This window comes from Euprymna scolopes, chromosome 43 (genome assembly GCF_053919585.1).
Source record: "Euprymna scolopes isolate OS-2025 chromosome 43, ASM5391958v1, whole genome shotgun sequence".
Taxonomy (NCBI): Eukaryota; Metazoa; Mollusca; class Cephalopoda; order Sepiida; family Sepiolidae; genus Euprymna; species Euprymna scolopes.
Genome location: NC_136524.1, coordinates 24,554,469 through 24,579,156, shown reverse-complemented (window position 1 = coordinate 24,579,156; position 24,688 = coordinate 24,554,469). Strand labels below are relative to the sequence as shown.

General features: G+C 34.0%; 1 protein-coding gene across 1 annotated transcript in view; it reads right to left on the bottom strand.

Moving 5' to 3' along the window:
• The window catches only part of LOC145268400 (voltage-gated delayed rectifier potassium channel KCNH1-like), a 186,086-nt gene that overhangs the window by 19,979 nt on the left and 141,419 nt on the right, over positions 1–24,688 (bottom strand). The window contains exon 8 of the mRNA XM_080123962.1: positions 20,639–20,891. Within this exon, the coding sequence (XP_079980088.1) occupies positions 20,639–20,891 (253 nt within the window). The remainder of the gene's footprint in view (positions 1–20,638; positions 20,892–24,688) is intronic.

Below are 24,688 nucleotides of genomic sequence, written 5' to 3'. Positions count from 1 at the left end.
ATATATATATATATATATATATATATATATATATATTAGTGATGGGGCGATTCCAATATTTTTCCTGATTCCGATACAATTACTGATTCCGTAGTAAATCCCTGATTCCGATTCTGATTCTTTATGAATCTCTAAATATTTAACTATATAGTCGTTATTTTCCCTGATTTCTGTAAAAAAAAAACACATGTTAAATAAGCAGATATTTTCCTAAACTTGTGAAGGATGATCTATCGATTTTAGCTTTACTGGTAATTAAAAATCAATAAATATTTATTATTTTATCATTATTACTAGCAATGGAAGATTTTGCTTTAAATAAAATCTAATGAAAAAATACAATTAAAAGAATCGTTTTGGCATCGGAAAATAGGCACCAAAATTTTCGAATCTGATATCGATTCTGATACCTCCATATTTGTCGATTTTCCCAATTCCCGATTCCGATTAATCATCCCAACAACAAAAGCTTTTTTATATAAATTTTGAAAAAATCTAAGTTCAATGAATGCTTTTGTTGGGGGAGGGGGCAGGGTGTTCCAGATATATAGTAATATAATAGTTCTCCAAGTTCCTAACATAAAATTTTCTCAGTTGGCAATTTATTACTTTATATATATATATATATATATATATATATATATATATATATATATATATATATATATATATATATATATATTTATAAAGTAATAGGGTTCGTGTGTTTCTGTCTGTGTGTACAGCTCTCCATCATCAACGAAATATAAAGGAGGTAAGAGGGTAGATCTCTCCTGGTAGAGAAACATTAGAACCCATTTTAGGATGTTTCTGTTATAGGAGACATAAGAATCTTTGCCTAATTTCTTTATATACTATTCTACAAACAACCCCCATATCGAATGACTTATGCTCATTTGCATATCACATTATATTAAATCTCTTTAACTAATTACCTCGACCTTATTACATATTGGAAATATTCTAATCATTTCAACTGTACTATTTACAAAATCTATTTAACATTTAATCTATCTTCTATCTTCTATCTATCTATATCTATATCTATATCTATCTTCTATATATATCTATAAAAACAGAGATGTGTGTGTGTGCCACAGACGATTTCTGATTGGTTAATCCAATAATCACATCTCCTAAAAAACAATCGTTTCTACGCTCTTACCGTTACCATAAAATATTATGGCTTTATTTATTGTCCATCTTGGAAGGGTTTAATTTTTTAATAACTTGTTATTTACAAATTAAAAAAATACGAAACTATTATACGAAACTAAACTACACGAAATACGCGCACACACGCACACACACACGTTCACTACCGTCACGTTGTTATGGCAACCAAACCCGCTGACTTATTTTTCTCATTTCACTCGTGGTCTTAAATTCATTTCGGGTTTGTATTACTGTACACATAGATTCGAATAAGTTGCCAAAAAACAAATATATAACAAATAAATGTTATCAAAGGCAAATTTTTCGTGTTTTTATTCAATTTAACATGTTTATTCAGCTCGAAAAGCATACAGTGTTTACCGATGTATTGGAATGAATTTTCCATGATGGCGGCCGATTCTCTCTTTAACACGGTAACTTTGGAAAAAGGTGTAATAAATAAAAAACCGGTTAAAATACTGTTAAAAACTCGCTCAATATATGTTACCGTGACATAGGTTGACATATATTCGGCGGGTTTTTAATAGTATTTTGTATAGTTTTTTTATTTATAACACCTTTTCCCAAACTTACGGTGTTAAAGAATGTGTGAGACGCCATCTTGAATTTTCCAACACATCGGTAAACACTGTATTATTTTCGAGCTGAATAAACATGTTAAATTGAATAAAAACACGAAAAATATATCCAGTTTTTATCGGTTTTTTACCTTCTCTGCAGAAGTACAAAAAAAAAAAAAAAAAAAAAAAACGGAAGGTACTTTTACAGAATGTTAAACTAACCCTAACCGATGTTTTATGTTTAGTTTAGGAAAAGTCAGAAGAAATAAAAGTCATTATTGCATGAAATATACGTATTTAGTTGAAGTATTGTTTATGTCAATTCTTTCGAAGAAATTTAGCAAGAATACCTGTAAACCAGGAAATCGGTAAAATGTCACCATGGATGAATACTTGTCTATTATAATTTCTACCCTTGACAAAAACTTAGCCATAACAAAAGAGATTTATTGTTCAGATTGTTTTTGAGATTGATTTCTAAAAAGATATTTTATAAATAAAATCGACTTTAAACTTAAAGACTTAAATTACAATAATTGAATTTAAACATTCTTATTTCAATATTTGGCACATAACACCTGCAAAAATGATCACAATGTCAGGATTTCATTTTATTTCAGAATCGATGGCAAATACTAATATTTAACATTAGTTTATCATTTAAGCCGATAAAAAGCCCCTTTTTTCCGAGTCATAAAAGGATTTGGAGTTTCCTAATCAACCTTTCGGGTGCAGTTGCACGCTCTCAAAATAACTAAAGCGTTGGCTTTAAAAAAATTTGTTCATTAAAACTAAACAGGTTTAGTTTTAATAAAAAAAAAAAAAAAATTAAAAAAAAATCGCTTTGGTAATTAGATATGTCGTATGGTTATCCCTAATCGCTGAATAAAACCGCTAACGAGTTGAATGATTACGACATAAAATTAAACTCGGGTTCCTGAAACGGAAACTTCGTTTGTTTTTGTTTTTTTCTTATCAATATATTTACATTGTTATTTTGTTTTCATTTTCAATCATTCGAACAGTTTTCTTTTTCAAGTAATCCAAGTTACAAAATTCCCACTGTTTACTATGCTAAAATCACAATGACTAATGTATACCTATTAACCCTTATCCTTGAGTGGCCTCTGGGCCTTGATAAGTGGTGACACCCATGTAAAAAAAAAAAAAAAAAAATCACTCGAACAGTTTTCTTTTTATAATGTACAGTTTTAAAAGTTTAAAAACGATATAGTTTTTACTTCAGGAAAATTAATGGGTCAGTTTTTACGATGTGCCCTGTTAAAATACTGTTAAAAACTCGCTCAATATATGTTACCGTGACATAGATTGACATATATTCGGCGGGGTTTTAATAGTATTTTGTATAGTTTTTTTTATTTATAACACCTTTTCCCAAACTTACGGTGTTAAAGAGGGTGTGAGACGCCATCTTGAATTTTCCAACACATCGGTAAACACTGTATGTTTTTCGAGCTGAATAAATATATTACATTGAATAAAAACACAAAAAAGATATCCAGTTAGGTAGAAAAGTAACTTATCTTGCCTTTGATAACATTTATTTATATATTTGTTTTTGACTATTTTTTCGAATCTATGTGTACAGTAATCTTGCCAGGATGCGGAGGAAAATGAATGAAGGGGGAGGGGAATAAAATAAAAACATTTTGGAAACAGAGTAAGTTTGAAAGAATTGCTTTGCACAGAAAGAAATTAATGAAAAAATAAAATTAAATTTCTTTTCTTTCTTGATTTTTTTTTTAGTTTTTTATGAAAAAGGAAGTCAAAATTAAGACTATAAAAAACAATTTTTATTAAGAGCGAACCTCAGTCGTCAGGTCTGTAAAAAAAAGACGTGGAATAATAAATGTTTTCTAATACAAATTGTTTTTACTTATGTGTTCATTTGTCTCTTTGAAGTTCGTTTGTTTAATATATCGGTTTGCAATATAATTTTGTCATTCTGTCAGACTCAAATTTTAAATCTATATATCTATAAAAGTGAAAGTGTGTGTGTGTGTGTGTGTCTGTGTACATTTCCCTACGAAATAACTCTGTCAATTTTTAGTCTACAGACTCGAAATTTGATATACAGGGTACTGAGATTTGGAAAAATCTATGTGATCGGTTTTTAGCCAGAAATTTGGCGATTAAGGGGTCAAAGTTCAACGATTTGAGCTTTGAGAACTCTACCAAACTTCTCCGACAATTTTGGGTCTACACACTTTAAATTTTAGATATAGCTTCCGTGGACATGGATCTAACTTAATAACTTGATTTGAGCCCAAAACAATAAATTTTCAGGGGTCATAATAGGGGTCAAAGTTTAAAAAATTACCCCCTTTTGTTTTGCTCAGCATACACCTCCAAACACCCGGGCAACGCCGGGCACCCATGCTAGTATATATATATATATATACCGGGTGTCCTAATAAAATGTATACACTCTTTAAATTATGTCAGCTTGCTACTAAATATGCTATGCCACGTTCCCAAGCGATTGTTAGAAATAAAGAATGGCACCTCCAGCAGGATAAAACACTTCCCCATGATCATCATGACTTAAGTGCATATCTTAATAGTCACCTGTGAAACAGATAGTTAGGACAGGAAATATCGAGTACTGTCCACGCTCAGCAAATTTGAGTCTCTCCATGGATTTTTCTCTTTTTTGGGGGCGGGCGGCATGTTAAACACAGGATTCACACCACAAAACGAGTACAATGAATGAGTTGAAAGCAACCATTGAAAGAAGATGTGTCAACATACCAATTGAACTAACTAGGAACGTTTTCGATTTAATAAGTGAGCATTGTCAGTTGTTCATGGACCACAATGGCAAATAATTTGAACACTTTCGATAATTAACTGGTTTCTATATTTGTTCACACTATTTTGATGTTTAAAACTTTTCTTTCTTATAATAAATGTTGGTTTTATGGTCATTTAAAGAGTGTATACATTTTATTGAGATACCCTATATATATATATATATATATATATATATATATATATATATATATATATATATATATATATATATATTTCAAAGTAGGGCAAGATGTACTTTCGGTTTGTTTTTACATAAGCATTAATATATTGCTACACATTCATGAGCATGTTTCAATGAGATAGTTACTAGCAATTAGAGATCTCTTCAATCGATACAGCTTATACGAAAGCCAAGCTTTATAATGAATAAGAATCGATAGAAAATTAACTCTATAATAATATATACGAAATCTGCATGAATTAAAATATCATATTTTAGTGTATTTTATAACCGAGTTACGCCTGGTGTTCCTGCTAGCGTAGATAAATACTTTTAGTTTTAATAAAAGCTACGGTAATATCAGGGTATCTCCATGAACATCCACAGAATGCCAAGATCAATATATTACATCTGGAAGAGACTGCTCTGGAATTTCCACAGGTCCTGCTAGTTCATATATTTTTTTGGAAAAAAGGATTCCAGCAGTGTGATCTATTATAAGGAAAAATACCGAAAATATAAACATTTGTATCTTTTTTTACAGATAACTTATCTCATCTAAATTTTCTGTGTATATATATATATATATATATATATATATATATATATATATATATATATATATATAATTATAATTATAATTATAATTATTTACTATAATAATAATTAAATACCTACAGACACTAGTGTTTCATCCTTTCGGGAATCATCAGGGCAGGGTGTCACGATTAATAACAGAAGCCATCTCTGGCTTCATTAGCAAGGACCTAATCCATTCAGCCACCATTAATCACGAGAAATGCTGTTGAAATTTAAACATTTATTTTTTTAAAATGTATTTTAACGTCTGTCAGAGTGATCTAATCATTATATGATGATCTACACATATGAGCTAAATTGACCGACTTTATTTCAGCTGAAAGTACTCAATGATAAGAAACGAGTTTCTTAAAAGGCTGACATATATATATATATATATATATATATATATATATATATATATATATATATATATATATATATACATATATATAATGGGTTAAGAAATTCCAACGAAAGAAAGATGTATATTTAAATAAGGGAGTAGTCACCAACAATGTGTATTTTTTAACATTATTTTATTATTCTCTGTCTTGGTTTTTCATTGAGAATTATGTTTGGATCATTGTAATAATGTTTTTAAGGCATTGAAATCGTTTTTACGCGCGTTTCAGACGTTCTGTGTGAGGAGGGGGGGGACCAGCTCTTCTGAAATAAGGGTAGGGGTGCTTTCATTCTATTTTGTCTTCCCCACACTAGGAACCGATCCTGGGTCTGGCCATACCCACATGGGGAGACAAATAAATAGAAACATTAAAAAATCCCCTATACATATTTTAAATACACCCCTATTTTTAAACAAACATAATATAAGGAATACCCGAAAAGACTAAAACGAAAAATCACAATACTAAAATCCAAGAATCCAAAAAATGAATATCAAAATAGAATGAAAGCACCCCTACCCTTATTTCAGAAGAGCTGGTCCCCCCCCCCCGTCCTCGCACATACACATTAGTAACGACCTCGGATCACAGTCGCCTTCCTAAGGAAGCAAATAACCTCATAACACTATAAAACAATATACACATTCCCAAACCAATAAAAGCAAACACACACGCGCGCGCGCACACACACACACACACACACACACACACACACACACACACACACACACACACACACACACCCTACCCCACCTTAAAGGAAAAGAAAAAAAACATTAGCAGAAAGAGAGAGCGACTACAACCAGGTCAGCGGCCTCCCTCAACTAGCCCAATAAAAGAGTAATAAAAATTGAGCATGCCAATGAATAATAAACACTTACAAGCCTCCACCCCTTTGAAAAACTTCAAATTAACTACGAAAATTACCATTTTTACATCTCCAACACATTTGAAAATAATTTCTGACGAGGACGCTTCACAGAACGTCTGAAACGTGCGTAAAAACGATTTCAATGCCTTAAAAACATTATTACAATGATCCAAACATAATTCTCAATGAAAAACCAAGACACGGAATAATAAAATAATGTTTAAAAATACACATTGTTGGTGACTACTCCCTTATTTATATATATATACTTTAGAATAAAATTATCTAACAATCAATTGGTATGTAAACCTGTGATTATAAGTTTACAATTAATTTGATTTTTCTTTTTTTCTTTATCTTTTTTCTTTTTCTTCTTTCTTTTTTCTTTTTCATTTTTCTTATCAGTTCAGTTTCTCTCATTTTTCATGGCCTGCCTACTGGAAGCGGTTTTGATTTTAATTTAATAACAATTTGAAGTTATTTTGGAGTGGAATTTGAAGCTCATGTTCTATAATTATAAAAAATATTAAATATATTAATTTATATGTTTATTAATAAACAGATCCACCGGACCTATATAGATATTAAAAACAAAACAAAAAAAAAACCAACATTTTTTTTACTGGACCCATTATTTAAACAAAGAAAATTGCAAACATATAACTTCTTCATTTACTCACATGCGTAAACTTTAAGTATTTACTTCAACAGTGCTCAATACGTAGGTAGAGCTAGTTAGTAAGCTATAAAATATATATGGTGATATAAACCTGAAGAATCCTGGAGTGGATGAAATGCGGAATAATAAGTGTAGCTTAATCGCCATATATATTTAAACTCTAATGTAAATTAATAGTAAGCAGACTTTACAAATTGTTAATTATTGGATTTTAATTAATTATAAGATGAAACTTTAATGATTCAAACGAGATAGATAACGACAAACTTCCACCCATTAATATGGGAGGGGAGATTATCACCAAAAGTGTCATGAATTATTAACTTCGCACCGGACTTACTACTTAGATATAAATAAGTCACTTGTACCCATTCCCCTTCCTCCCCCCCCTTTTTTTTTTTTTTTTTAAATGGAGAGTAGATAATACAGTGGATGTGTTATCGGCAGCTCCAGTAACTCTCGCTTCTCCTATTTTGTCATTCAGTCCTCATTCAATGAGTGATTTTTCTGACAAAGGGTGAAGAAAAAGCTGCTTAAAGGTCGGTAGTACTTGGTGACCAGTAGTCTGAGATGTCGGAAATTTTTCTGTCTCTGTCTGTCCTTGTGGCCATGTCACTAGTAAGGGTGCTGGAGGTAAACGTTTTGTCTGGGCTGACGTTATCCGCCTGATAGTCAGGGACCCGAACCTTGGATTAACCACTAAGGAGGCTGTCCTATCAGCAGGCGCAAAGTACTGGGACTGCTGTATTGCCATTTGGTGAGTGGATCTGGACCATGCACAGTAGTCTCTGGTGGGGCCTCTCGATGCCATACTAGTGGGTAATTGTTACGGCTTTACCTTTTCGTGTGCTACAAATAAAAAAATTTTTCCTGTCTTTTTCTCTCTTACTTTCCCTCTCTGTACTGCTCTAACCAAGTATGCCGACCTATTCCACAAATCCCAAAACCTCAACATGAAATATCTCCAGAATAAAAACTTGATTAAACCTAGAACCCCATCTTCCAGCGTAGACCCCTACTACCAGGTCTCCTTCTCCAATATCAGGGGTCTACGTTCCAACCTTCCAGAGGTTGAAACCCAATTACAGGAGACGAAACCGGACATATTATTTCTAAGTGAAACTGGAATAGGGCCGACCACTTCCCTAGATGAGTTCATAATTAATGGATACTCCAATTTAACAGCTAAATCTGACACCCAAGATCGCCATGGGCATGGAATATGTGCCTACATTAAGGATGGCTTCCCATGTGGCAGGGATATCTCTAGAGAAGATCCTAATTTACCCTATATGTGCTTCAGGGTTGCACTTGCTAACACCACTGCATTTATATTTGCCCTCTATAGGCCCCACAACAGCGGAGTTACTATCTTTAAGAGCATATCTGAGAAAATAGACCACATACTGTCTTCACATCCCTCGGCTAACATCCACATCTGTGGTGACTTCAACGTCCATAACGTGGAATGGCTGACCCATTCAAATAAGACAGATGATGAGGGGAGGTTTTGTCATGATTTTGCCATTGCTTATGACCTCACTCAGATTGTTCGCGAACCCACCCGTGTGCCCGATACACCCAATCAATATGCAAGCCTCTTAGACCTTTTTCTCTCAACTTCCCCTGAGCTATGTTCATGTACCGTTCATTCTCCTCTAGGATCCTCCGACCACTCCGTCGTATCAGTTAAGATAAAAACGAAATGTAAGAAGCCCCCAGACGTACCCCTCCACCGTACTATATACCGATACTCTATGGCTGACTGGGATAGCTTCCGTACATTCATATCTGATTTACCTCTGCACTCCATGTTTAAAAAGGAAGTGTCCTCTATCGTATCAGATCAGACCGAATGGTTAATTGTAGGCATAGACCAATTCATACCATCTAAAAAATTCCAACAAAAACCTAACAGCCAGCCATGGTTCTCCCCAGAATGTGCTGCTGCTATCGCGCACAGAAATCACTTTTTCCATAGCTACCAACGTAATAGATGCACTGAGACTAAAGCTGCTTTCAGGACTGCCAGCAACCACTGTAAAAGAGTAATAAAAAATGCAAGAGAGCTATATGCCCAGTCTGTTAAATCCAAGGTAGCTGATCAGCGGCTTGGTTCCCACCAGTTTTGGCAAATAACAAATAGGATCCTGAACAGAAGTGTGCGTTCTATCCCAACCATTATCAATGGATCAGAGGTCATCTCGTCAGCGTCAGACAAGGCCAAACTATTTGCAAAGAACTTTGCAGCTAATTCTACCCTATGCGACGAAGGCCATCAACTCCCCATATTTCCTCCTATAACACAGAACAAGCTAGGTAACATACAAATATCCGTGCATGAGGTCGCCAAGCTTATAAAAAACCTAGATTCCAGTAAAGCAACTGGCCCTGATGGCATTCCAATTATAGTGTTAAAAAAGCTTCAACCAGAACTTGCTCCCATACTTACGAAACTATTTAAGCGCTGCCTTAAGGAGAAGTGCTTTCCGACCCCCTGGAAGACGTCATCAGTTTGCCCTGTATTTAAGAATTCAGGTGATAAGTCATCTCCCTCTCAGTACAGACCAATAAGTCTTCTCTGTGTTATGAGTAAGTTGCTGGAATCAATATTAAATAGAGAAATAGTCAACCACCTCAGCAGGAATAACCTTCTTAGTGACACACAATATGGTTTCCGCTCTGCAAGATCTACCGCAGATGTGCTGACGGTTATATCTCACAGGATTAGTGAATCTCTTGACAAAGGCTTCCTTTCTAGGGCAATTGCTCTTGACATATCAAAGGCCTTCGACAAGGTATGGCATAAGGGTCTACTTCACAAGATTTCCAGCTACGGTATAACTGGAAATGTTTTCTCAATCATTAAATCATTTCTCTCTGATAGGCTCATAAGAGTAGTGGTCGATGGACAAAAATCGGAGGCCTGCAATATAAATGCTGGAGTCCCTCAGAGGTCAATCCTGGGCCCAACTCTCTTCCTGATCTACATCAATGACCTCCCTAAACACATACTTAAATCATTCATTGACATCTATGCTGATGACACGACCATCTATGGCAACACATCAAAGGCTGTAAATGACGAAGTTCTCTCTGATTCTCTCTCCTCTGATCTCGAGCGCGTGGTTCAGTGGGGGAAGATGTGGCTAGTTACCTTTAATGCATCCAAAACCAAACTCCTATCCTTACATCATCAACGCTCTGATCCCCAGCTGGCATCAATTGTGATGGATGGCTCTTGTCTGGGTGAGGCCCCGTGTTTTGACAAGCTTCTGGGTTTGACCTTTACTCCTGATCTGAAATGGAACACGTACATCAAGTCTGTTGCCAAGGTCGCTGGAAAGATGGTGGGATCCTTCTACCGCTCCAGAAGATATCTCACTACTGATGCAATTCTCTATCTATATAAAAGCCAAGTACGTCCAAGGATGAAATACTGTTGCCATATCTGGGCAGGAGCTGCCAAAAACAGCCTATCATGCCTTGACAGAGTACAAAATAGACTTCGTGGTTTAGTGGGGATGCCCTTTTCTCTACCCTGCAACCCCTCTCCCACAGAAGAGACGTTGCGAGCCTATCCTTATTTTATCGTTATTTTCATGGCAGGTGCTCGTCTGAACTCCAATCCCTGGTCCCCTTCGCCAATCTTTCACGAAAAACACCCGTCTAGCTGAATCCACTGTGAAAAATTTCCCCCACTCTATATCTGTGCCTAAATCAAAACGCGGATTCCATGAACAAAGCTTCTTTCTTAGAACTGCACGCCTGTGGAACTCTGTTCCGTCTGCCTGCTTCCCTCCGGACTACAACTTGGATGTCTTCAAGTCTAATGTTAACAAATTCCTAATGAACCGCCCCCTTAAGTAAACACTTCATCAAATCTCCACACTAATGTAATGTACTTGCAATAACCCTTATCCCTGAGTGGCTTCCGGGCCTTGATAAGTGGTGATCACTGTGTAAAAAAAAAAATATATATATATTTTATAACTTACTACTATATATATATATATATATATATATATATATATATATATATATATATATATAGAGAGAGAGAGAGAGAGAGAGAGAGAGAGAGAGATACAGGATATAAAATAAGGGTGAAGTGTTGTGTCATATGAAACAGCATACAGAAAGATACATAGAAGACATTGCTAAGTCTACTGCAAAGAAAGTGTGCTCCCTCTACCATGCTAGAAAAGTTCTTACACCTACTAGTATCTTATATCTTTGCAATTCATCATTCGCCTATGCATGGAGTATTGTTGTCAGATCTGGACTGACACACGAACTACTAGCCTCTCTCTCTTCTTGGACAGGGACTATAGAAGAGTCTCTAATCTTTCACACTTTCAACTAAGTGCCAGCCCCTGCCCCATCATTGCAATGTTACATCTCCGTGCTTATTTCACAACTACTTCAATCGAATGTGTTCAGACGAACTTGCTGCACTAGTAAATACTCCTGACTGACCTAACAATCAGCAAAATCCCACCTCTTCAATGTAAAGGTGTCCCGGTGTTAATAGACTTTCTAGTCTAATGAGGCTCCTCCTTATTAGAGTAGCCTTTGGAATTCTCTCCCTGTTCATTGTTTTCCAGATCGTACCAACATGCAGAAATTTAAATGTAATGTGAACAAACATCTCTGCTGCACAAACTCTCCGCTTAGGATGTTCCTGTAAATATAGTCACTAATTCATGCTTGTTTTTTTTTCTGTAAAGTTTCTTGTAAGATTTTAACAGCTAGATCTAAATAACACTTAAGCTGATAAATTAAACTTTGATTCTGATTTTCATTTGTTATGCTTGTAACTTGTTAATCTATATCATACTAGCAGGTCGTCTGCCGTTGCCCAGTCATAAAATACGCTTAAACATGACATTTTAATTCATGCAGATTTCGTATTTATTGTTATAGAGGCCATTCGCTATTGATTATTATATTGTACCCAATATATAGAAGTGATTTCAAAAGTAAAAAAAATATGACTTGGGTGTCATCAACTAGAATCGAAACAAAAATATTTAGCATTCCACACATATATATATATATATATATATATATAAAGAGAGAGAGAGAGAGAGAGAGAGAGAGAGAGACAGACAGACAGACAGACAGACAGACAGACAGACAGACAGCATAAAAATATAAAGATAACAAAAATGTTGTACATTCCAACCGAGAGGTCTTTTTAAGATTTTAAGCGTCCCTTTAATCATAATTGTTTGTATATCTCTTGCACTTGTTTATTTGCCAGATTATTTTTTAATGAGTCCAATTGCTCCTATAGTTACTGAAATAATGGAGATCTTCTTTAGATTCCTGTTTCTTTTCATGTCCTACATAAGACCTTGGTTTTTTAGCTGAATAGTTGGACGCCAGACATTTACTATTCAGCTAGAATAAAGATTATAAGAAAGGTGAAAAGAAAAAGAAAATTTTATATATTTAGAAAGCAAATTGGAACATAATTGATCCAGGGCAACGCCAGTTTGGTACAGTTAGTTAATAATAATGTATAATATACATTTAATAATATATATGATATACATTTAATAATATGTATAATATACATTTAATAATATATATAATATACATTTAATAATATATATATAATATACATTTAATAATATGTATAATATACAGTTAATGTTTAAGGACTAAAAAAAAGATTGAAGAAAAAAAAACTGTATTTGGTGAATTGCTAATAATCTGGTGCTAAAAATAGAGTTAAAAAATGTGTCTAGTTAAACCAGTTTACAAAGTCTTGGTCAGGAATATTAAATGTCTCTCTCCGTCCCTCCAACATAAAAAAACATGGCGTACTCCTCCCTTCTGCTGACTTATACCTACACAATACGAACTAATTAGAACATTTAAACGTTTCATGCGCAAAATAAGTTAGCTGCCTGCTTATCGATCCCTGTATCTATGTTACAGTGTATGTAAAAAAAAATAAAAATAACAGAAAAAAAAATTATTATGCTTCGCCAGTGTTCACACTCGCTAATCATCAAGACACATTACTAAAATATTCATATACAACTGGCCGGAAATTTCACAGCGACATTTTTCATACGTAATATATTGGTGCTGGGCATTCTGCCGACGTTCAGCGTGAATGGGGGCCCCGCGATATTATTACCCCCAAAAGTTCAAATTTTTCAGATTCTCGATTCCAATACATTGCCCCCCCCACACGCGCGAGCACGCGTGCGCGTGTGTGGTAATTCCACAGCGGCATCTTTCGTATTCAATATGTTGCTGTTTAGCATTTTTTTTGTTGGTTGGTTGGTTGGTTGGTTGGTTTTGTTTTATGGCATATCAACTCTTTTCAGGTTATTTAATGCCGAATCCAGTGATTTTGAAGAAATTTTTTTTAATAGAGTATATATATTTTTTTTAAGTCAGTTTCTATTTAACCCATAGTTGGGACCCTAACAGGTACTACCAGTCCGGGTCAGAGTGGACCTGGGAGCAAAGGCAATTAAAGGGTGGCTCCACACTCCCCAAATCCCGCAAGCTTGAGTCTCACCATCGGGTATAGTTTAAGGTCATATCCAGGACCTTAGCATTCTGTGGGTGTTTAGTGTGAATGGAGACCTCGCGATATTATTGTAGTCCTTTTGTTAAAACTGTAAAAATATTTATCTAAATAATATGGTTAATGTAGTGTCAGAATATATCTGGTTATTACGGTTTATTTCCAATATAGGAGTCTGTGACATATTTCCATTGTATGGACGCCCAGCATGAACAGAAACACCACAATATTATTATACTGTCTTTAGACAGAACAGATACTACCCTTAGATCATAGCCAGAAGACCAAGAAAGTATATTTTAGTTTCACGAACGGCTCAAAAGCGGCACTATTTTTTTTATTATAGCATTAAAAAGGAGGATAAAAGGTCATAACCTACCACGAACATTAAATTAGCATATCTATACAATAATACTAATTTAATGTTTGTAGTATGTTATCACCTTCTACCTCCCTTTTTATGAAATAGGATCTCCCGACTGGATAATTTATAATGCGGAAACCGTGACACACTACATGCGTTAAAGGTACTGTGGTATTGATATATAGATCACAGAATTACAGCAGTAATTTCATTTTTTATATATAAAAAAAAAAGGTATAGATACACTATAATAGCGAAATTCCGAAAAAGAAAAAAATAGATTAAAAAAAACAAAACAATGGTATCTACTGACTTTGGTATCAATGTCAACTAAAATCAATATCTAATTAATTGTCAAGTTAGTAACTACTTAAATATTACCAAATTATTTAAAAAAAAAAAAAACACACGAGTTTTCGATGACATTTAAGTAGAGACCATTGGTTTGCCTTAAAATTCAATATTAAAAATTTGGATTTTGCTGTCATAGTGTAGTTGCAAAAAAAAAAAAAAAAATCTACCTTAGGTATTTTTGTTTTTTTTAGAGTGATGGTTTTCTTTCCAAATTCATTTCAGGTGGTGAGATGAATCTATGGTGGTTGTTTGATTTGCTACTTACTTTCTCGCTTCCCCTCATCACTTGAAATGATTTTGTCCTGCGGGGAAGGGCTAAAAGGCACGTATAAACAGTGTGTAATGGAATAGAAACATGCACGCGCTCACACATACATATACAGTTAATTTTTGTTGTCTTTTTTTTATTAGCAATAGCAGTAACATGGGAACGCCACTGCTATATTCAAATTCACTTATCTACGTGATAGACTGTTTTTGCTCCTTTGCACACAAATGCATATATGAGGGGCGTTCCAAAATTAATGACTTCTACTTTTTATTCCACTCTAATGGATCAGAGTAGGTTGTAAATTGCATTGTTATGATGACTGAAATTATGAATTCATGACCTGAAAGTTTCATCTTTCTGTTGCAGGTATTGACGGTGTGAGATTCTAAGAAAGCAAACCTGTTATGGACATGTATCAGAAGCTGAGATGCATCATTGAATTCCTGGCAAAAGTGCATTGGGGATGGTGGTTACTGTGTCGAAAAATAAATTCTGGAGCACAAAAAATCGTTGTTTGAATGTTACCACTCATGTTTTCGTAGCTGTTCAACTTTTTGTGGAAACAAAAATAGGAGGCTTTACTTATGGAACAATGTTTATATGACAAAGCATACATCAGGTTTATTACCTGTTTGTTTACAACCGGAAGAAACAGGTATAGACCTGAATTAGTCCTTGAAACCTAATTAATCCAATTAAACTAACTATAATCCACATTATGACTCTCTTATGCCTATCAGCTATGTTCCAAAATTCATAATGATCGGTTAAGTACTTTAGGAGTGAATTCTGTACATATACATGTAAAAACACATACACAAGTTTATATAAATAGAACTGGTGCTATGAGATCAGACCGTCTGAAGATATCGGCTTCCTGACCTAAAATGCAGCAAACATTGATGTTATTGTTTTTTCTCCTTTTCTTTTGCAAAACTCAATCATGTCCTGTAAAGCCAAATATAAAAACAACAATTTTCTTTACAAAACAACCAAACCAAACACCGTGAATAAATATTTGAAAATATAAACAACTTGAAGCTTAAAAACTTTTTGTTTTTGAAAATGACTTGATTAGGCATCAAATAGCTCGAAAAGGGTTGATATGCCATAAAAAAAACGACCAAACAACTAAATATAAAGAGATATTAAAAATAAATACACATTTAGCTTTATTATAGAGCAGAGAGTTTGTTCTTTAGACGGCACGCGCAGTTCACTTGAGAGAAAAACAATATTTTTACCTCATTCCCAACACCCTTTAATGTTTACATGTACATGCAGCTTAACCACACGGCTTGTCCTCCTGCCCCCTTTCAACTCTATCTCACTTGCATCCTGGTACCTCAATGTTACTATGGCGATCACATAATGGCCGCCTAAGTACTTTAGGTATTTCATTGTTTTCTATTCTGTTTTCCTTGAATGAGGATTCATGGTTGATTGAACCTGTCAAGACTAACAATGAAAGTAACAGCTCTTTTTACCCCCTTCAGATCTTAACCATGATCAGAGAGAGAAGACCCAGATTTGCTGGTCAGTGCTAAAGGGCTAAAGATGAAATTGTCAGCAATGATTATTTCTGGATGCCAAAACAGGGATGCAGTTCAGTCCACAGAACTTGTATCAAGCAACTAGTAAAGGACACACAAGGCAACTATGGAGACCTACCTAATGTGATGGAGAACAGAATGAAATGCTGTCACTAGTACCTGTGATACTACTATAACTACATGATGATGAAGATGAGTTTTTTTTTATGGAAATTGCTTGAGACAAGGCATGAAACTACTTGATGTAAGGAGCTAACAAGAACAACATATGATACTTGTAAAGACAGGAGATGCCTATTGACCTTAGTCTTGGTGAGACTAAGGTTAAACGTAGAAAGAAAACAGTGAGCAGGAAGAGAGTTCCATAACTTTGCAGTACTTAGAAAGAAGCTACTGGAATAGGAAGCTGTATTATAATGAGGCATTAACACAACAAATTGATGGAAACCTCTAGACAAACAAGTCAAATGAGCTGAAACAAAGTAATCAGGGAATAGATCAGACAATTCTGAGGAACACATGTCATAATAGTATTTGTAGTATCAAGAGCAGAGCCGCCCACAAGAATATCAGGAAGAAAAGTGACACATTTGCAATTGAAAGACAATAACTGAGTCTTAACAAAATTAAACGAAACAAGCCATTTCTTATCCCAATCCATAACTGAACCCAGATCAACTTCTAGACCAACTGCACATTTCAACTGATCCAGGAAAGATGAGTGAGAAGTAATACCAGAATAGAAGGTGGTATCATCAGCATAAATGTTAAATTTTTTTAATGATATTCTCTGGAAGGTCATTTATGTAGAGAAGAAACAGTGTCCCAGCATATCTAATTGTGTCAGGTTGTTGGTCAGTCAACCAGTGTATCATACTTAAGTCTTAAACACAGAAGTCAGTATTCCTTTCATTCATCATTTTCAATCGTTTCATAATATTCTTCATCATTCACCTGATAATCTATCTATCTCTTTAATCTTTATTTTCGAGTGGCTTTCAGCTTTGATAAATGCTGTCCCTTAGTGAAACCAAAAAGTAACATCAATACTGTTCTCATAATTACGAATAACAAGGGTATTTAAGTAGGCTCGAACTTAAAATAACTTACTTAACCCTAATCATAGCACTATACTGACTTGTACTTGTTTGACATCCTCCCAATAGTGTCGGCATCGACTGGCACCACACCAAATAGTCGAGGAGGATGGAAAACCGAGGATTCATATATATATATATATATATATATATATATATATATATATATATATATATATATATATATATATATATATATATATATATATATATATAGAGAGAGAGAGAGAGAGAGAGAGAGAGAGAGCATTAATTAGACTGCCACTAAAAAGCGAAAAGAACTAAGACCTTGCGAATGCATGTTGCTAGCCAAATTCCATGGAAGAGCAAGGGTCGTTGCCAGCAAGAGTCAATGATACATGGCTGCTGCGATAAAGCAAGTTCATTTGCAAAGGTTATCGAAAGAGGAAGAGTGTACTGGAAATCTGAGTAGACTTGTTATCACCAAAACCTCAGGGTACACCAACGTTGTTGTCAGTGATTAATTTCTGATGATAGTGTGAGAATTCCTAGTGAGTATCAATAATAATAATAATAATAATAATAATAATAATAATAATAATAATAATAATAATAATAATGATGATAATAATAATAATAGTAGTAGCAGTAGTAATAATAATGATGATAATAATAATAGTAGTAGTAATAATAATAATAATAATAATAATAATAGTAGCAGTAGTAGTAGTAATAATAATAATAATAATAGTAGCAGTAGTAGTAATAATAATAATGATAATAAAATAATAATAATAATAATAATAATAATGATAATGATGATAAAATAATAATAATAATAATAATGATAATAAAATAATAATAATAATAGTAGTAATAATAATAATAATAAAAGTAATAATAATAATAATAGTAGTAGTAGTAGTAATAATAATAATGATAGTAGTAATAATAATAATGATAATAAAATAATAATAATAGTAGTAATAATAATAATGATAATAAAATAATAATAATAATAAAAATAATTATAATAATAATAGTAATAGTAGTTATAATAATAATGATAATAAAAATAATAATAATAATAATGATAATAATAATAATAGTAGTAATAATAATAATGATAATAATAATAATAATAGTAGTAATAATAATAATAATAAAAATGATAATAATAATAATAGTAGCAGTAGTAATAATAATAATGATAATAAAATAATAATAATAATAGTAATAGTAGTAATAATAATAATGATAATAAAAATAATAATAATGATAATAATGATAATAATAGTAGTAATAATAATAATAATAATAATAATGATAATAAAATAATAATAATAATAGTAGTAATAATAACAATAATAATAATAATAGTAGTAGTAGTAATAATAATAATGATAATAATAATAATAGTAGTAGTAATAATAATAGTAATGATAATAATAACAATAATAGTAGCAGTAGTAATAATAATAGTAGTAATGATAATAATAATAATAGTAGTAGTAGTAGTAGTAGTAATGATAATAATGATAATGATAATAATAATAATAATAATAATAATAATAATAATAATAATAATAATTCTGATTTCGTTTATCAACGTCTCCCTGGTAAGTGATGGGATTCATTTCCAGACGATTTCCCTCAATCCCAGCTCCAAACCAGGAGCTTCAAAGATCAAGGGTTTTTCTAAAGATGTTGGTGGTACCTACAATAGCAGAAATCTGAAGGCCGCCTAAAACATCAGGGATTTGTAGTTTTTTCAATTGTGCTTCCAGACAACTTGATACTACTCCTAGCGTACCTACTACAATCGGTATTATTTGTGTTTTAACCCCATCTCTCCAAGGCCAATGGAGCATAATTGCTCCACTTCTCGTTCTTCTTCTCTCTCATATTCCTGTCCCAGGGTACTGAGAAGTCTACAATCTGCCAGTTTTTTGAGACCTTGCTAATGACGACCAAATCCGGATGATTATGCTTCAATTGCTTGGTCGTTATGACACTTTTGTCCTACCATACCCCTACATTTCCATCCTCACTTGTTCTCAATTCATCAGGCACCTCCTCAAACCATTTTCTAGCACACTTCACCCCAACCTTCTTACATACCTTCCAATATATCCAGAGTCCCAAGCGATCGTGTCTTTTGCGGTACTCTCTCTGGGCCAGTCCACTACACCCTGCTGCAAGATGTGCAATTGACTCTGAGGTCATACCATAAATCCACAATTCTGCAGCAACTTTCTCTCCTAGAACCACTTTTTTAAACAATCGTGTTCTTAATACCTGCTCTTCTGCTGCACAAACAAAAGCTTCAGTACTCTTAGCCAGATACCCAGCTCTACGCCATTGCCATGATCTTTTATCAGCCACTTCTGCTATATCCTGGAAGAACCTTCCACGCATTTTCTTCCAAGCCAGTTCATCTGCTCTTTCTCTATCCATACGTTTCACATAATCAGCCTTGATCTCACATACCTCCACTTCATTGGCCACAACCTTAAGCATCCACTCCTCACTTCTAACCATATGCTCCTTCAATGACATCTCCTAGGTTCTAACACAATCTTTTACACTTTTCAATCCTCTCCCACCATCTTTCCTCTTTTGATACAGCCTTGCTACGCTACTTCGAATGTGAAATATACCAAACATTACTAAAACTTGTTTTGATATCCATGGCATGCAAATCCTTGTCAGACCATTCTAAAAAATTCTCGCACTGTATCTCAAAACACTCACTGCCCATGCATTCAACACTTTCATTAGGTTTCCTCCATACAATTTCGACTTTGCAATTAGTTTCACTCTTCTAAGATACTCCTTCCTGACTTTCTCCTTCATTTCTCTGTTCATGATGCCTACACCCTCCAACACTCCCAAATACTTATATCCTATATCTCCCATTTCTTTCATGATTTCTCCATTTGGCAGCACTATTCCATTCGAATGAACCTTTACTCCCCTTTTCATTACCAGCATCAAACATTTACTAATCCCAAACTCCATCCTGACGTCTTCCGAGTATATCACTACGAGCTCTACCAGTCTCTCCATTTCCATTTTCATAATAATAATAAGATGAAGAAGAAGAATCGTAAAAATGGTAAACAACTGTTGATATAGAATAAAATATTGATATAAGATAATCTAGAATAAGTGTTGATATAGAATAATAAAGTATAAATGCAAAAATGTATACTTACCTAAAATAGCGATAACTTCGTCATCTTGAATGACTTCCAAGGAGCCAGACACCACAAAACAAAGTGAGTCTAAACTTTCTCCTTGGTGGTAAATAAGGTCACCCGGTGCACTGTGAGTCATAGTAAAATGCATCGCTAATGCGCGGAGGCATCCATCACTGGCTAATCGAAAGGCTGGATGTTCGCAGAAAACTTTCCGGTTTAAGTGGACGCATATATCTGCTTTCATGTCTTTTGGACAATAATTCAACACCTAAAAAAAAAAAAAACAAAAAAAAAAATTAACACTAAATTAAAAACAGCAATAAAAAAACAAACAAAAAACAAAAACGATGAAACTGTTGATATATGCTAAACAATCCTCCACTCTATAATGAAGACTAATGTATGTATATATATATATATATATATATATATATATATATATATATATATATATATATATATATATATATATATATATATATATATATATATATATAAAATAATTTTATGGGGATATTCCCTCGAAATTTTTCAAGTTTAAGTCTCTTCATTTTTTTTTTTTTTACAAAGGGGGTCACTACTTATCAAGGCCTGGAGTCTACTCGAGGATAAGGATTTACGAGTGTACAAAAGTCAATAAGAAAATACTGTAGTAATCGTTAGTAGTGGAAATGTGGTAAATTGGATGAAGTATATATAAATGTATATACACATATATATATATATATATATGTATGTATATATATATATATATATATATATATATATATATATATATATAACGACGGCTAAAAGCCAGAAACATGCGAGTCCATAGGTATACTTTTATGCACATAAAATAATATTTAATAATAAAAATAAATAAATAAATATATCCCATAAAAAACAAGGCCGATAGCCATTAGCCACATGCTCTCGTGTAATGAATGAATGCGTGAATGTAGGATTGACATGAAATTCTTAAAGATAAACTAAAATGACCAAAAAATGGGCTGAAATGACTTAAATAAATAAAAAGTAAATGACTTAGAATGACTTTAATGAACTTAAGGATGAATTGAATGACCTTAAGAATGACTTGAATGCTTAAAAAATAACTGGAATCCTTCAAAAACAACTTGAATGATCTGGACAATAGCTTGAATGGCTTTGAGACTGACTGGTTGTAAAGTGGGTGATCATTTTACATTTAATTAATATAGAAAAGTGATCCCCCACTTTATATCACAAAGTTACAAACATAAGTACAGCATGTAGTAAGAACAGATACTACACTTTGAGATATTAAATTTTTATTCACAGGAAAAAAAAACAGTTGGGAAAATGAACAGAAAACTTAGGCACAAGGCCAACTCAAAAAGAAGCGGGGATAGTGAGGTTGGTTGATCCATCTTGTCTCTGTTGTAAATTTTAAATGATTTTTCTCTCGACCAGCATCTTTAAATTTGTATTTATGTGTGTGTGGTGAGAGGTGGGTGTTCCTACTTAGACCCAATTTTAAAACATTTTTTATTTATATAAAAAAATACAAAAAAGATAACAATATTAATAAAATTTCATTTGTGTCGAGGGACTTGGGGGGAAAAAAAACCCGGTTAGTAAGGCCCTCCCAACCCTATCTGAAATGCTAGACTACCCGTTTCACTCTGGTTTGTAAAGGAACCAGGGTTTCGCGGGCAGCCTCTAAATGGAGGGGGGGGGAGGGGTTATGTCCTAAATAGGGGAGAAAAAAAATTGGCGGTGAGGGCGGTGAGGGCGGTGAGGGGGAGGGTTACTCCACTTACTCTTGATCCTCACATATACTACTGTGTATTTAGTAAGTAGGTATCAAGTATCATTTGATATGACTCAGCTGGGCACTGAACTCCGATACCTATTCTTCGATTTACTTGGATGAGAAACAAGTAAATTTACTATGTCATGCACTTAACTAATGATAGAGATACTACGCCCACGATCTTATTCTCACGAATAAGTGTAATGCATTCCGAGAGCCTCAAAATAATGGCGCAAATCATTTTGCTGGATCAGTTAATTATCTAGCTGATTGTTAAGATGTTAGAGGGCTGAATAAGACAACAAAGAGGTAGTATTTAAAAGATCATGCATTTACAGAAAGTACACAAGTAATGGGTTGTCAGATAACGGCTTTTGACTTGGTCATACATAGCAACTCTGTTACCAATATTATGAATATTCATAAAATTAAAAAGCATCCATGTAACGAGGCAATATGCCATCATCAAATTAGGATACAATCCAACAATGGTTTTGTTGCTGCTACTTCTCTTCAGTCCTACGTGGTTCATCATCCCAGGCTTTATCTTCTCTCTAAGAAGGGGTTATTCTATTGCTAATCACATAAAACTCCCCCAACTGGAGAATGTCGACAGAACTACTTAGGCATTTTTTGTAGGCAAGAGTGCGTTTATCCCATTGTGCTAGCTTCTCAAAACCACACGTGACCTTTTATCTGACACCCTGGCAAAGAAGTCAATAATATTTACTTGGCACAGTCTGTGTCGGTGTTGGTAACGGATGTCTGTGACAATGTCCAAGAGATTTTATTCAGACCTAGGAAGTCAACCATCTCAGGCTTTATCTTATTTCTTAGAAGGGGTTAGTTTTTTCTAATAGGACGCCCTAGCAGAGAATGTTAACGGGACTGCTCAGGCATTTTTATGTGGATCATAGTATAATAATCGTACTGCACTAGATTTTCAAAACCACTCCTGACATTGTGTCTAACCTGCACTGGGATATGTAAATAATATGTAATGACACAATAATTAAATGAATTTCGCTAACCAAACATTGCGATAGATTCTCTAGTGACAATAAGTCCATCTAGTTTCTAACATGCTCCAGTGATAACAATTGGTAAACCTGATTCATACTATTTGAATACTTCAGACTACTGTTCTCATCTTGAGTGTTATTTTCACAACTTTTCGGTCAATGTAACCTTCAACTTTCAGGTGTATCTTGTTGAACTCAGGAATGTTTCCGTCAAACTCGGGAATGTGCGCGGAATTTCAACCAGAATCCTTTATTTAATCCACGAGAGTAGCATGCTCTCATACCGTCAGTCATGACTGGGTAGAAGTCCTATGTAATTCACAATTGTATTTTGAGTGTCGCCCACACTTTAGGATTGAACCTTCAATCTCCAGAAAAGTGTGACGTATAACTGAATTTTACCAAGTACTCTATCTACTATGCCACGGATTCTAGTGGATACACCTGACGAACGTCTGAATTTACATCGGCCGAAATGTTGTAAAAATAACACTCAAGGTGAGAACAATAGTTCTAATAAATAAATAATACGAATTATCAATCCTCATCTAAAAAAATCTAGAAACGTAAAGGTTGATTACAACTATTGTTGTATTGCCACCTCGAACTTCACTCGTTTCGTTGCTGATTAATATTTCCTTAATTGTACATAATATCCTCAGTCCTCGTTATGTCCGGTGTCCACGTGATTTTCATGTAAAATATCCGCTAGCTTTTCCTGTTTCCTTCCTACCAATTCCAGTGTTTCTCTTATTAATTTCATATTGCTTTTTTAATTGTGCCTCCTCCACTCCCTCAAATGAATCGCTTCCCCCCCCACACACTAAAGGTATTATCGTTTGCTTCTTCCTCTCGGCCAGTCGACTTCCTACAAATAGTTAGATGTCTCCCTATTCTGTTTTGTTTACCTCTAATAGTGTTGACCACCTTGCCGGAAGCACGTACGCGCAACACACGCATAATATCCAAGTTATGTTGGAGACGTTCTCTCAACTTTTTCACACATACCCCAGCCCTTACCACCTTAAATCTGTTTCTATCTTTTATATGTTTGTTTTTATGATAGGACTTATAATGGAGGGACGCCGTCCAAGCGTCCACAAATTCTACAAAGAGCAGAAAGTTAGATAGTAAGTGAACCTTATGTTTACTTTCGACATTCTCGTAACTCTCGCATCTCTTATTTTGTTCTTTAGTCCTCACATTCCATGAGCGATGTTTCGGATAAACGGGGAAGAATTGCTGTTTTCTTGATTAACACATATT